Source organism: Salminus brasiliensis, chromosome 4, assembly GCF_030463535.1.
Source record: "Salminus brasiliensis chromosome 4, fSalBra1.hap2, whole genome shotgun sequence".
NCBI lineage: Eukaryota > Metazoa > Chordata > Actinopteri > Characiformes > Bryconidae > Salminus > Salminus brasiliensis.
In genome coordinates, this window is record NC_132881.1 from 8,376,775 (window position 1) to 8,393,102 (window position 16,328).

A 16,328-nucleotide genomic window follows, 5' to 3' on the forward strand; every position below is an offset into this window, starting at 1 on the left:
GTTAGAATCTACTTAAATAAGCTGGATGAGGTTTGATACGGGTGTGTAATGACTTCAGCATGCAGTTAACACTATGCTAACAGATCGCTACAGAGTTATATAATCACAAAATCATGAACATAGTCCAGCACAGCTGTTACACACCAACTGACTAAAGGATGCTAAACTTTTTTTATGCTACAGTGCTAAAGTATACTTGTTGCCACACTAATGATCAGTAGACCTGAGGAGTCCTAAAACAGAACAACTATTCTTGTACTTATTAGATACAGTCTCAGCCATTTTCTGTACTGGAAATATAAAGCACAAAGGTGACACAAATACGGAGCCAATCAGCAAATGCCTACATCATTAAGTCCTCCCACCGAACCTCTATGCGACCCCAAGTACGGTTTCGTTAACCTTCTGAGTAAACGTTCTGTGCCGAACCATGTCTGTGCGGGAACCCCCTTTGTGCCTATGAAATCCTGATGGATCATAAATCCTGATCATATCAAGATGCTGGGGAGTGATGTGAAACAAGCTGTGGCAAGAAACCCACAAACATCACACAACTGAAAGAATTCTGCATGGAGAAGTGGGAAAACCTTCCTTCTAGGTGATGGCAGTCTTAGTAGACAGTCTTAGTAGACTAGTAGACAGTTATAAGAAATTTTAAGTTGTTCCAGCTATTATAGCATAGGTGACTTTTATTATTGTCATAGATCATAGTCATGTTACCTTCATCTATCAACATAGTTTAAATATACATGTGGAATTAACCAAATATACATATCTTTAAATATGTAAAAAATGTATGTCAGCTATAAATTGACAAGTGTCATAAAATGGGCCACAATTGACCCTCTAAGACATTGGAAACAAACCAAATCCAAGTTACTTTTTAGGTGCAGTTAATAAATAAATGAAAATTAACCCATTTACTGGGTCATTACTATAATCCAGCAAAACGACCCAACAGGCTCAACTCAGCTTTGTTTTTGTATTTGTTAAGATTTCATCAATAACAGTGTAGCTAGTCTTAATTGAGGTGAAGTTTCAGTTGTGTAACATGAGCATTTAAGAAATTCAAATGCTGATAAATGTTATTTTAATTTTGTCCACTTTTATCCAATATTAATTTGTCGTTTCCCCTATGCTTGAAATGATCCATTACCACCCCGTTACACAAAATATACAGAGAAAACAAAACAATATTCAAAGTAAAGCCATACAGTTAACTACTGGAAACAAGATGTTAAAAATAAAAGCAAATTTACAATTAAATATGGTGTATATCTTTATTTTATATAATACAATGTATTTATATATAAAGTTTATATACAGTATAACAAAGAACTGGATATGACTGAATAAAACATAACATTCTATAAAGTCCTATAAACTACAAATGTATTTAAAATGAATATACAACATTACGGTTCAATACATCACTTGGTATAAAATTAAAGCTAATATTCTGTATGTATTTTTGCCCACTGCGGGACTAATAAAGGACTATCTTATCTTATCTTACAACATTTCATTTTTAAACCTAAACTATTTTGGTGGCCTTTTAAACAACAAAGAAATCTGATGATCAAAGCACTTACCCAGTGCTTTTGGATGGCAGTGTATATGTACTGTATAAAGACACTTGGATTACATCTGCACTCATGTAGTAAGCAAACACAACTATCCACAGCAATATACAGACAGTTCCCAACCCATGGCTTTTCAGTTCATTCCACATTCTGCAACTGCTGGGTTAACACTACCAGAAACTGAGCAGACCTATCATTTACAGCATCTTGCATCATTTACACATTTTCAGTAAAGAAAATTCAGAAAAAAAGATCAGTAAGCCCAGCAGCTGTGTTAGTTATGCAGCCAATCTGCATATTTCTGTAATAGTACATCTCTACAAAGGCTGAAATTTCTGAAGCAATCTGATCTGGTACTGAAACAGTTGACTTGTGCCGTCAGTCTTCTCTCATACTTGTCAAGGTGTCTACCCAAAACACACACAAAAAACAACAACATATGAATATTTACTAGTAGGCTCTAGACTCATTGACTGTTAAAATGACAGTAAAATCACATGCAATACCTACATTCTCTATAATAACTTTATTCATCCTATGTAACAGTAGAAAGTAGAAAAGCATGCTAAATATATAGACAGTCAATACATTACTTGCAAATAAATGCAAACTTATTATTATTATTATTGTCCCAATATTGAAATTATGGCTGATATATATGATATAGACAAATGCACTACACAAAACCCTTCTGCAGCCTCCGGTATAACCATAACAGCTGCTGATAGCCCTAATGTACTGATATGATGTTTATATCGCAATTTACATATCTAGTTCTTTACTATTACACCCTTATTTATATGGAATGCTTTAAAAATGCAGATATATTCAGTATTTCTCAGATATAATTACAGTAGCCTATGCAAACACTGAGTGGATTTCTGTTGATCTGGACAGCAGTGATGACATGGAGCTTTTATGTTTATGTACGTTTAATAAAGGGGGAGGTTCACCGTTCCATGTTTTCCTGAAAATTGCAGTGGTTATAGAACATATTTTTTTATTTTTAGAAATGATTTTTCAGATCCTACATGAAGCTAAACCAGTTAAAATCTATGATCATGTTATTTCATGCACTAAGCAAGTGTGTATTTTTCCATCTGTTTATCACTAAACACGACAGTTACACAACATGATTTTTACTTATTCTCAGTGTGGCAGACTCTGTGCTGGTTGGCTTTAGTAATTTTCAGATTTGTATCAGTTGAAGTCAACAGTTGGAGAGAGAATTGAGTAGTGTGTGAGTGGCAAAGACCAGTTGAAGCATATCAAACGTTTGTCTTTCTTGATCCGACTCGTAATCTTATAGAGCGCCATATCAATAGCCAAAGAAAACTAAGCATGAAAAGTGCTGTTTTTAAGGCAGCTTCTTATTTAAATTTTACAGTCATACTTAAATGATGCAGCAGCTACATTCTGACACTAGTAATGTCTGATGATGCAGCACCATTTAAATGAAAAGGAAATTCGTAGAATCTGCCTTCAGAGAGCCTCCAATATGTGCTGTGTTACTCACTTCCAACTCTGCAATCTGTACAGACCACATTGTTGTTGGTCAGTGCAAATAGTGGAGCAATGATATGGGTTCTATGTAACGCGAGGCAAGCATGTTTGATTTGGTTTCCGCAACAGGTTCCAGCTGTGTAGTGTATAGAGATGGACCATTCGCCATTAAACAAATAGCAAAACTCAATTAGGAAGTGTATGACACTCAGTCTTTGTATAATTTGCTACACTGTTAAAAGTATAAGATCCTTGAGGGCCATTTGGAGGTTCTTCCATTTGAAACTGTGGAGGAACCTCTTATGGTGCCTTTAGAAGAAAAAGCTTCCTTGAAGGTTCCTCAAAGCACCTTAAGAGGTTCCTCCACAATTTTTAATTGAAGAACCTCCAAAAGTGAAATATTTTTGACAGTGTACCAATTTAAAAGTCGTGAAATGTTCATGAGGTTATTCATGTTGAATATGGAAAGTATGCCATATTTTACTCACCTGAAAACGGCTGTAAACTCTCTTCTCTTTCCGCATGCTCTCAATCTTTTTAAGCAGGTTTTCTCGCTCCTCTGGAGTGGTCTTGGAAGACCAAATCTTGGACTTACTTTGTAGCAGGCCAGAAATCTTTTGATCTTGTTTTGTGGTCCCATTAGCCTCCTCTTCTTTAGTATCACAACTGTCAGCGAGACTCATCTTTGATGCTCTTCCTTGGTTCTTAGCGGATATCTGCTCCAGAAGAACTTTTGTGTCATCTCTAAGGTTGCTGCATGAAAGAACATTTATAGTAGAGGACTGATGAGTAGGCTTTTGTGCAGCAGGAGGCTGCTGATTTGCTAAATCAGTGCATGGAGCCTCCTTCTGTGGTCTTGGAGACTGCTCCGCATTGTTCGATCCACCACTTGTTCCATCTGTTGTGGTCTCTTGTATTTTATTTACGCTGTCATTGTCCAGATCTGAGGGAGCTTGAACAGTCACATGGCTCGTCGAGTCAACTGATGCTTCTTGCTGCAGTGTTTGCTCTTTTGTAGGCTCCCCATTTTGATCCTTGTCCTTACTTTCCTCTTTAGGGTCAGGTGGACAACTGATGTGCTGAACGGTTTGAATCTCTGTTTCTTGCAGGTTTACAGGTTGGCAGACTTCCGCTGAACTATGGCTAGGATTATCAGTCACTGAAGAGAGACTCATCAATGGGCTAGGGTTTTTGTCACTAGTAAGTGGACACGGAGACTCTGTGGAGGCCTCACCTGGCTCAGAACCTTTCGAATGTTCTATCAATGAGCTAGTGTTTGTCAGGCTGACTTTTTGAGATGCCCCGTCATCTGTCTTAGTAGTGTTTGTGAGTGAGCTGGTTTCTGGTAGGCTTTTACATGACTCACTTTCTGCTAGAGTGGACTGATCAGATGAAGTAATTTGACTACATGAACTAGTTTCCACTGGACTGTCTTCTGTAGATGCCGTTGTGTCTGTTTGAGTAGTGCTGGCAACAGAAATAGCTGAGGCATTCACACCCAAGTCCTTTTCTGATGGCATTTTGCTGTTAGGTGAGTTCATCTCTGAGGAGGGTGTGTTGACAACGGAAGGAGACAAGTCACATGCAGTATGTTCAGAGCTTTCGTTGGACGGTAAAGTGCTTGTGGCTGGGCCTGTTTCTGTTGGCATTAGGCTTACATCTGAACTAGTTTCTGGTGGAAAAACTGTAGTTGATGCAGTGTTCACAGATTGCTGTTTAGTTGAGAGGTCCTCAGGGGATGCAGTAGTTGGTGATGCAGTGTTTGCCAAGTCAGAGGCTTGATGTTGGGTACACTCTGTCTTTACTTCACTTAGAGGCTGTGAAGGACCAGTCTCTTTGGCAGTGGTATGCTGAGCAGTGTCTACCCCTTCAGCATGGTTTGCTGCGCTGGAAGGCTGTGAAGGACCAGTGTCTGCTTCAGTGGTATGCTGAGCAGTGTCTGTCCCTTCAGCATGGCTCGCTGTGCTGGGAGGCTGTGAAGGTACAGTCTCTTTTGCAGTGGTATGCGGAGCAGTGTCCTTCCTATCAGCATGGCTTGCTGCATTGGGAGGCTGTGAAAGACCAGTCTCTGCTCCAGTGGTATGCTGAGCAGTGTCCGTCCCTTCAGCAAGGCTTGCTGCACTGGGAGGCTGTGAAGGACCAGTCTTTGCTACAGTGGTATGCTGAGCAGTGTCTGTCCCTTCAGCAAGGCTTGCTGCACTGGGAGGCTGTGAAGGACCAGTCTTTGCTACAGTGGTATGCTGAGCAGTGTCCGTCCCTTCAGCAAGGCTTGCTGCACTGGGAGGCTGTGAAGGACCAGTCTTTGCTACAGTGGTATGCTGAGCAGTGTCCGTCCCTTCAGCAAGGCTTGCTGCACTGGGAGGCTGTGAAGGTACAGTCTCTGCTGCAGGGGTATGCACAGTTGTTTCTGTCTGCTTAGCATTTCCTTTCTCTGCTGGAGCAGAATGTTGGAAATTCCCTGTTTCTTCTTCTACTGAAGTGGGGTGTTGAGAAGGGCCAGTCTCTTTTGCAGAGGTATGCTGCTGAGCAGTGTCAATGTTAGAATGGCCTGTTGCAATGAGATGTTGGGAGAGACCACTTGTGAGGGAGACACAGTCTGTTGGACTCTTTTTTGGTGATGGTGAACTGGAATGTCCTGAATCAATAACTTTGGGCAATTTAGTCTGTGAAGAGACATTTGGAATGGGACTCAACTGGCTTGAAGGTTTAGTTGCTTTATGGAACTGTAGGCCTGGATTTGCACCAGAAGCACTGTTGTCAGTTGTTTTAAGGGATGAGTCATGCTCTTCAGTAAGCTGTTGCTTCAGCTTGATTTTCTCAGCATCTGTAGCACTTGTAGAAATTGCTCTAAGAGAACTGTCACATTTAAGAGGACCGTGTTCCTCTGTCATCTTAGAATCATGGGATTTGTGCTTCAGGTTTTTATCAGGTAAGATTTGTGAGCTTAGTGCCTTAGTATTCGACTCCTGAGAAGCACCCAATGGACATTTTTGCGAAGATGCAGGTAGCAAAGCTGTTGCAGCCTGTGGAATTTTGGGAGTCTCTTTTTCTTCATTTCTGTCAGTAGGGAGAGATGCCTTTGACTTATTAGGCTCTTTGGAGACTTTGTCTTTGGTAGACAAGTTTGTTTGTGCAAGTTCAGCTTTTCGTTTGGCGGCTAACTCTTTAAAATACCTCAGTCTACATTCAGGATCATTCATATCTATGAACGATAATGACCCCTGCGAAATAGCAGGTGTGAGTTGATTTTTTGCACTTTCTGAAACTTGAGGTTGAAGCCTCTGAGAAAGAGCTCTTTCTGGTTGAGAATCTTTTTGAGCCACTTCAGTAGCCTCACCTTTATCACCTGCTGATTCTTCCTTTGTTTTACCTGGAAGGTCTTCAGATCCAGTCTTCGGTGTGGAATCGAAAGATGATGGCTTTACAAGACTGCTCCACTGAAAAGGTTTTCTTGTGTCAGGTCTCTTTTTCTCCAAGATATTGGAAACAACAGTTGATTTTTTTAATATGTCATCCTCATTATTCTGACTCGATGAACTGCTTACATCATCTGAAGTGTGCTGTTCCAGATTAGAGCTAAAAATCAGTGAATGCCTCAATCTTGAGCTCCTCTGTAGAGCTAGATTGGGCCTCCTCCGGAAACTTTCTTCACGAGTCAAATTACTTTCTTTAGGTTCTTCCTGTTTGTCACCTTCAGTAGTACATGAGGACTCTGAAGTTGTTGTTGGTGTTTGTTTAGCATTTGCTAGATATGTCCTAAAACCTACTTGACAGTCAAGTGACTTCTCAGGCAGAGATAAGTTGTCCAAGGTCTTAACGTTCAACTTGGAAGTGGGAGCCTTGGTAAACCCACTGCTGTCTTGCCTTGTCTCAGAAATTTCAGATTCACAGGGCCTGCCCTGGATGACATGGGGGGCATTATCAAAGGAACCAGTTCTTTGAAGATCTGCCATGTCCTCAAGTCCTGAGTGCTGAAGTGCAGTGAGATATGAGCTGATCCTCCAATCTCGTAATCCTTCTTTTTGGTCTTGTCGTTTGTGGTGTACATTAAAAAAATGTTTCTGTTCTGGTAGGTTTGGCTGTGTTGGCGAGGTCTGGCAAGTGTAGCTTTGGCCCATACTATGTCTCCTGGGAGGTGACTGAATGGGCACCAACAAATTCCCAGCAGGTACTTTTTCCACAGTAGGACAGGAATGTAGGTATCTTTGGACATGGTCATAACCACCTGGTGGTTCTGCATCACCCAGCTCATGAGGAAACTCCGGTCCTGGATACTGATCTAACTGATTGTAGCTGTAGTCCCTAGATGCCCCATACATTTCATAGCCTGGCTCTGGGCCTGTCCTCTGATTGAAATACTGCTCTCTAGAAAAGGGGGTACTAATCTCCAAACCCTCAATATTTTGCTCCCCTCTGTGTCCTGTATTAATCTGAGAATAATTTGGAACCCCTGTGTACCCATGTCTTCTAAAGCCACCCATGTCCTTGTTTGGGCCTTTCATTCTTCTCTGGTCCAAGAAGGAATGTTCCTCTCTGAACTGTTGGCTGGCATGCACTGGAAGAGGAATATGCTCATCTGTGGAGCTGTGCACTGATTCACCTCTCCTAAAAGATAATATATTGGGTTGAACTTTCACATGGTCTTCAAATGAATGCCCAGGCCATTCTGCACGTATGTTTTCAACAGGTGGATGTTCTCTCATAAAGATATTGGTGTTTTCCATCTTATGTTTTCGAGGAATGTTGCCATAATCTTCTACATATCTCATGGCATTTTCAGCAACCAGCGGCTCTGACTGAGCAAACAGAATTCGAAACTCTTCATCAAAGGTAGCCACAAACTGTCCAATAAATACATGAGCCATGCAGCGATTAATCTTCTCGAAAGACCACATAAAGCTTTAAAAAAAAGAAAGAAACACAAACAAAACCACAGATCAGATTAATAAAACTAAATATATAGTCTAGAACATATTCACAAATGACACAGAAATCATTTTACCTGTAGTTGCCACTCAGAACAATTTTACAGTCCACCAGTATAAAGCGATTCATCATCTGACCTTTGAAGGACTTCCCTGTGTGGCAAAAGTAGGTGCTGCCAGAGACAGTCCTAACTCGCAGAGACTGTACAGAAAAAGGAGACAGTTAGTTGAACCCTAGTGATCAAGTGACCTTATGTTCCTTGTAACAGATATGTGGCTAAAATCAAAAACAGATTTAATGCAGAAGGTCAGGTAAGGCTCAGGTGTGAGAGGGCATAGGGCATGATCCATCTCCCAAATTTCTGTTATGTTATAACTCCTCCAAGGCTTAAAGCATATATGCCAACATTTACTTTAACACTCACAGGCTCTACTCTAAACCCAAAAGTCAAGCATACAAACAGAAAAACCTAGACAAGAAACTGTGAGTAATCCTCTGGTGGGTCACAGTGTGTGGGAAAAATAGGTTGTGAGGCAGCTGGAATTCATATAGTTAAACCTTTTTTTCCCTTCTGAAATATTTTAGGGCCAAAGAGGAAGTCACTCTGTTGCTGCACTGTAGATACTTGTGGCAAACCCCACCAGTTACACAGCATTGCTGTCTGCCTTAGCATGTTTGGGGGAAGGTAGTTATTACTTGAATTACTGTGGTCGCTTTTAGACAAAAGGCTGAAATGATGCTCATGTTTTCCAAGATCACACTGCCAGTGCAATTTTGTATTTTTAGCTTTTTTTTATTTTTAATTTTAGCTAAATTTATTTTAAAAGCCTAAATGTAAGTCCCACATAAAATAGAGCAAACGTTGCGTTTCACCTGCTATGCTATACACTGAACTATTTAAATGTAACATTCCTGCCTAGTATTTATTATGTAATGTCATTATTTCATAGGTAATTACAGTTCTATGTCTAATTTACCCAAAATTAAGAAACTAATGAGACGAGAGCATGGCCAGTTGTGTTCTCTCAGACTCTGCATGCTGATGGCAACATAATATGCTCAGAATATGCAGCAGAAGACAGAAACTAATATAGCCAATATAATGAAAAGGTCATGTGACCGGCAGAAGAGTATGTGAACATTATATGGCAAGCATCATCATCTAGAATTGGACTCTTAGGAGAAGATAAACATGAACCTAATGCCAGGTGTGAGCTACAATGGTGTAAAGACCCAAGCATTCAGCTGTAAAGCAGTGAGACTATGTTTTCTGAAATGATGGTGCTCTATCCAATCCAAATGGGATCATCCTATGACGTTTTCAGCAATGCTCCAAAATCTTGTAGATCGCCTTCCCTGGACAGTGAGACAGGTACTTCAACAAAACCAAGATAAAGCAGGGTTTGTATTATACAATATATAGCGTGCCCCTCTCTGCATCCATGATGTCGCAAAACCCATATCACAGGACTATTAAACAACACCAGGCCTTATTCTTTTATACAAGTATTATATGAATATATGATATGAAGTATTCCTTCCACCTCAGTTCAAATTGTATTACTCTTGTTCCCTCTTTTGATTACGGAGGGACACTGAAGACACTTTGCGGATAAAAGTACTGGCCCACCTGCTCAGTCGTTGTTTCTTCCAAAATCAAGGGTATAATACAAATCCTGCTTTATCTTGGTTCTGTTGAAGTACCTGTCTCTACTGTCCTACTTTTGGAGCATTGCTGTGAACATTTGATTGCATTCAGACTAAGAGCGTTAGTGAGGTCAGGATATAGGATGATCCCAACATCCCAAAGTATTGGATAGAGCACCATCATTTTAGTAAACACAGGCTCACTGCTTCACAGCTGAATGCTGGGGTCTTTATATCATTCTAGATCACGCCTGGCATTAGGCATGGGGGTCAAGAGGTTCATGGTTATCTTATGGTTATACAAGCTGTGTATGTAGCTTTGCATCTCTGTGTCAGCAATGCGTGCAACTTAAAGTACCATTGCTGACACAGAGGCAAATTGACAATTGACATTTTTTTGTAAGTAAATCCACAAATCATACAATTATTACTACTACATCTAATTGGAATTATTATTATTATCATCATCTACAAGCTAATATTAAGTAATACTACCACCAAGTAGAAGAGACTACAGTTAGAAATTAGTAAGATTGGTACTGGCCAATCTGATGTCAAATCAATATCACTATTAAATGAACATTTTACCTTGATTATAATTAATAAACAATTATATAAGCTGCTCGAGTTGCTCGGAGCTTGGTGTTTGAGTTTTCCCCTCAAATTGCTTTCATGTAGAGCTGGGCAATATGATGATATTTCATTGTACTGTGGTAAATTTTGCTATTGTAATACACAATATGCTTTTCTAAGCATATCGAGGATATTGTTAGGGCTTAATAAACACTGATCAACTTCAAAGTTTCTCTACAAACTGTGTAATTAGACCAGTTTTATTAGATGGAGAGCAGCAGATGTGAATGTGACTATCTGAATAGTAGTTATTGTAAGAATAAATGATAAATATTGTGTATCGTCTATATACGGTGTAATGTCTTTAAATATTGTGGTATTGTATTTTTGCCATATCGCCCAGCACTTTCAAGTCATTTGTTGCCTTTAAATGGGATGGGGCAGAGTCACATGGACACACAGGTGGGTAAAGTACCAACAGAAGAGAAAAATAATGGATAAACAAGGGCATAATTACATAAATTAGGCATTTTGATTACATTTCGATTATTCGCCCTGCCCTTCGCAAGACCCTAGGTAATATGATATTACAAATATTCTTGTCTTAAGTAAATCAAGTTATGACTATTTAAACAGGTCATTAAAAGGGAATAATTTAAATTCATAGTGTAATTACTTGAACTGGACTGAGCAAGTAAACATATGTCCTCTGTGGATCAGTCTAATAATTTGATTCCAATATGCATACTGATATGTAATGCAAACTCTGGCATTGGCATGACCACAGGAAAGATAATGAATCAGTTGTGGTCTAGCAACTATAATGTTTCTAACAAACATCTAAATCAATAAAATTGTAAAAATTTATGACATTTAGCTGACGCTCTTATCCAGAACGACTTACAAGGTAACTCGTATTACAGAGGTGGGCCAATAGTGTTAGGAGTCTTGCCCAAGGACTCTTATTGGTGTAGTGCAGCATAGTCACCCAGACCGGGAATCAAACCCACGTCTCACACATGGCTCACTGGCAGGTAGTGGTGTTATCTGTTGTGCCACACCAACCACAAAACTAGGGGCAGTGAGCACACGCACACTCCAACTCCAGCGCCCGTGGAGCAGAGAGGGTGAAGGGCCTTGCTCAAGGGCCAAACAATGGCAGCTTGCCGCGCCCGGGTATCAAACCCACAATCCTGTCATCAACAGCCCGAAGCTCTTAACCGCTGAGCCACCACTGCCATCATGTGCAGTCTCTTTAAAAGCAGATCCAACAGAGTTACAGACATCAAGTAACACAGTGTTAACAAAGTTCCTTCTCCTGAATGAAACTAACAGCTTTCAAAAATGTAGCTGCCTAATGCCATTGTTAGTCCTTTTTGTGATGAGCAGAGACTACTGATCTCAAACGGCTCCCTCCTATATGGTATATAGTATTACTTAAAAGTTTACAGGGCTACATGAACCTCTTCAGCAGAGTCACACTGACTGCTCAGGCCTTGGAGACTGGAGAGTGTTTATTTTTTTTCAGGGGGCTGAGATGTTCTGCTGAACACTGTCATTAGGAAGCTTTTGCTGTGTTGGCAGAATTGAAGCTCGGCGGCAAAAGTATGAACTATGTGACAACAAGCTATCAGAGTGACATGATATGGGTATGGCCCCTGCAGGTCTGTTCTACACAGCACTGAGTTGAAATCTTTTTTTCTCATCCACTCAGGTCATCTCATTCACCTATTCAGACTTTAAGACTTTAAAAAGTTCTGACGTACAGAGACTTATTGTTCCTGCAGAAGATTCAGTGACATGAGATAACAACGTTTTGCACATCTGCTGGAGTGGAGCCTTTTACTGTCATCTGAGCTGAACAATAAGATGTTACATAGACACGTAGCCATGTTGACAGATTCCATCTAATCGGTAGGTTTTGTGCTTTAAAATCCTAGAATTATGAATATATTTGATTCTAATACAAGTCAAATATTGAATCTACATATAATTTGCATGAAGGTATAGTTACTTTAACCAAGTCTGTGTTGGTACACGCTTTTGTGAAGGTGTTGACCTGCCGTAATAATTTTACTCCAACACCTTACCTATCGTCACGGTCAAACAGAAACCTTATTAAAGTCACATGTGAGTCAGATTTGTAACACATCAAAATGACTAAGGTAATGTACTGGCCTTGATGACGTTATCCTCACATAGCAGAGTAAAAAACTGCTAAATAACACTGCTCAAAGGTCAATTTCACACAGTCAGACACAGCCCAGACTCATATGATAAACACAATTCTCACCGCTGTGTTACTGCACCAAGATTTAGGGACAGCTTTTGTTGTTTTTTTATATTTATGATATACCCAAAAACAAGTATACTTCGAGCATAAGTGCAAAGGTATTTCGTTTGCACTCACTGGTCGTCTTGGGTGACACGTATGAACTTGTACTTTTCAACAAGGGGTATCAGTGAGTCAATCAATCAGTGACTCAGTAAAAAGACACTGAATCTTACAGGCTGGCCTTCTGAACTGCTCAACAAAACAAATACCTGTCAAAAAGTTCCTGTCCAGAATAAAGACAAGGTAGAATTCTAGACGTGGTCCTTTTTTTTTTTCTTTTTTTTTTCCCCCAAACGACTCAGAAAGGCTGTGCAAATGGAGCTTCCAGTAAACAGCTCACCAAATAAATAAGACCAGAGATCTTGCTGCTGCACACACCTAAAAATAAGGTCCCAAAATTGGTTCTTTGGAGCATTTTTAAAGAAGGACAACCTATGGTTCACTAAAGAGCATTTCAATTCAAGGTCAGTTGGTGAAACATCTCTCCCCCTCTTAGATATTCCACGATCAAATGTGAGTCTTATTATTCAAAAAATAGAAGTGTTTAGCAACCACATGAACTTTGCCACAAAAGTATGCTGAGGTACATAGTGCATACAGGCCCCGGCACTCTTATAAGAGCTGTAAGAGCCGCGTGGTATTAATGCCCATGTATTCAGTAGGGGATATCCTGTGGTGTCCCAGTACTTTTGTCCATACAGTGCATGTAGCACACAGCCACACACCACTGACTACAGAAGGTCAAGGATCAATATTTTTAGGGCTTGAATCAGTCTGCTTTAGTCGGAGAACGATTGCATTGACATGAAAGTTGTTTAAGAATCCATAATTTGCTGACTGATGATCTTTTAAAGCAAATTACTGGATAATTAATACCTATATACAACAGAAAAACTTTTTAATTACTAGGGCTGCTCTTAGTTAGCTACAGTTTCCGCAGCACACTCAGCACAGTGGACGCATTTAATACTTATCAGGTACATCTACCATGTAGATGCACTTTGTAGGTCCACAAAACCCCATATTGTGACATGCAACATTTTAGTCATGGTCTACCCTGTATCAAAGGAAAAGGACCATCACTAGATCTGTGCTGAGCAGATATTATTTGGATGATGAACCATCTTCAGTACAGCAGTGACATGGACGTTGTAGAAGCGTGTTAGCGTGCCATGAATCAGGCACAGCAGCATTTCTGGGTATTTTTAAACACTGCGTAATGTGTAAGGCCACTCCTTGGGTGCCCAGCCTTACAAGAGTGCCAATACAAGCTGCAACACCAACCTTCCACACCTGGCTATGATATTTAGCTGCCATTTAAGATCATTATACAACTAATTAGTTCAATTATGTGTATTAGGTTCATGTTGGATGTTCTGGAGCTGGGCTGGGTATCTGCATTTCTGGTTCTTGTTTCACTGGCAGAACATTTTATTTTCTTGGTGTGGTACCTCCTGAGAACAAGTCTGTTATTGCCTCTTAAATGATACCGCATATTATTTAACAGCACTTTCCTGAAGCTCCTGAAGTTTTTTTTTTTTTTACTTCTAGTTATTATTTAAACATCTTAGCCTCTGCACTTTACACCACAAATCAATATGATCCATTAGCTTTACTCTAGAAATACTTACTTTAATCTCATCCAGATTAACCCTGCAGTTGTTCACCATGGCAACAAAGTGGTGAGCGTTCACCTCATCCAGCAGAACATAAACAGGTACGTTGCGCATTGCTGCATTCAGGATATCAGCAAAGATGTCCACATCCGTAAACATGTCCATCGCCACGGCAACCACCTTTGATGAACACACAGGGAGAAAGGCACCTCACTCTCACTGATTTTCGCAACACAACGACACGTCATAATTTCCGCATGCATCAGCAAAATGAGTACGAAAACCTACTTGTTGTGCATTCTTGATCATTCTGCGGACCTGCTCCTTGATGCTCGGCATCTCCGGGTCGGAGGGGTTGACTAAGGTAGTGATTTCCGTGGGTCCGGCAAATCTGTGTTCTTGTGGCCACCCCAGGTCAAGACCTGGGGCATCAAGGTCCGAATGAATTGGCCAGTAAGTGTCTGAGGAACCATCTCCATCTCCAATCACGTATCTTCTATCTGCTTGCGGCCTCTGGCACGGCACCTGCACCATACCCTTGATGTACTCAATCTCCGGCCGGGATAAGAAATCCACCACGTTGGCTTCCTGTAGGAATCCATAGTAACCCTCCAAGTCAGCCTCGATTAGGGCATCGATTGCCAGGCGGTATTCCTCGCGGTAGTGTGGGGGCAGGAAGTTGGGGTCCAGAGGGTTGTCCCCAGCTGAGGAACACTGAGATCGGCGCGCCATATCCAGCCTAGGGGGAGGAAGGGTGGACGGTGTGTAAGACTCATCTCATAAACAAGCTAAATACATACACAGACATAAACAGAGAGACATATAAAGCTTGCAGCTAATAGTTAATAGGTAAACAGTAATCCACATGACATTAGAGGCACCTCTTGTAGTCTCAGACTCTGATTACAGCAAGATCCAGGTCTGGGTCGACATTCTTCAATCTGATAGAGCACTACCAAACATCTGGACTGGGCACAAATACACAAATATTAGGCCTGTAGACTTTCTGTTTCACTCGACCTGCCACTCCTCGCCAGTGCTGAGCGTCTGCTTGGTTAGATGAAGTGTAATGGGTGTGTCTTGAAGGACAAACAGTGAAAATAGTGAAAATAGTGAACACAGTGAAAATAGTGAAAACTTTAAAAGACACAATACCTCAGCTGGTTATGTCTCAGTTATCCCAGAGCCCTAAAAACACACAGCTAGTTAACTATGGACAACACTGTAGAGCTGAACTGTCTCCTATGAAGAGGAATGGGAAGTTCACCCTTCTACCCTGGAAAGTTTCAGCGACTGTCTGAAAGAGGACAAAGCTAACCTAGCCTTCAGATTAGTTACATTCACCACTCCGGGACTATATTTTGTCCAAATGCTCATAAAACAACACGAAAACCAGCAGCTAGCACTAGCTATCCAGCTATCTAATAGCGAACTCCTGACTTACCAGCGGGGCGGCGGGGCGGCGGGGCTGTGCTTCCTCTGGGTTGAGCTACAGCTACAGTCCCACCGTCTGACGAAATGCTAGCGAGCTACATTCCGGTGGCAGGCAGGACTCGTCTTGATGAAAACACGTTTCAGTCGCTCTGCCAGAACCAGTTTTGGAGTGTTCTCGGCAGTAGAGCCGCGGGTATGTCAGAGAAAGAGGAGGAGAACCTCTTGGCCTTTTCCAGCTTCAGTCCTGGCGTGTTCACGGCTCTCAGGGGAGCAAACTGAGCGCCTACATAGCTGGAAACAGTCGGGCATGCCTCTCCCATTGGACGGCGTTTACACTGCAGGAGAGGTTCTCGCTTTAATTAATAAATTAATTAATAAATAAATAAATAAATAAATAAATAACCAGCTCTGTCCCCACGTGTGCACGTGTGGCCAAATAAATAAATAAATAAATTAATAAATAAATAAATAAATATATAACCAGCTCTGTCCCCACGTGTGGCCAAATAAATAAATAAATAAATAAATAATTATTTTTAATATGAACAATATTATAATTTTTTTTTGTTGTATACAGTTTATTTATACAGTTATAAATACAGTTATACAGTATAGTTATAAAGAAATATATAGTTATAGTTATTTATAAAGAAATACCAAGGGCTCAGATTTGTATATGCTTGTAAGGGCTGTGGCCTTATAACTTTGGGG

At 40.6% G+C, this 16,328-nt stretch overlaps 1 protein-coding gene across 6 annotated transcripts; it reads right to left on the reverse strand.

Moving 5' to 3' along the window:
* Positions 1–1,266: 1,266 nt before the first annotated feature.
* Positions 1,267–15,943, reverse strand: fam83ha (family with sequence similarity 83 member Ha). Of its 6 annotated transcripts, none has more exons than XM_072677473.1 (7): positions 15,628–15,943; positions 15,065–15,146; positions 14,472–14,922; positions 14,199–14,363; positions 8,089–8,213; positions 3,575–7,985; positions 1,267–1,990 (listed from the first exon to the last, which is right to left on the reverse strand). In XM_072677473.1, exons 3-7 carry the CDS (start codon positions 14,913–14,915, stop codon positions 1,982–1,984), a joined length of 5,154 nt encoding a protein of 1,717 aa, XP_072533574.1. In that variant the 5' UTR covers positions 14,916–14,922; positions 15,065–15,146; positions 15,628–15,943; the 3' UTR covers positions 1,267–1,981. The 6 variants fall into 6 exon arrangements, with proteins under 6 accessions (XP_072533574.1, XP_072533575.1, XP_072533573.1 ...); XM_072677474.1 differs by having other exon boundaries at positions 15,065–15,151; XM_072677472.1 differs by having other exon boundaries at positions 15,065–15,262.
* Between the last annotated feature and the right edge of the window lie 385 nt (positions 15,944–16,328).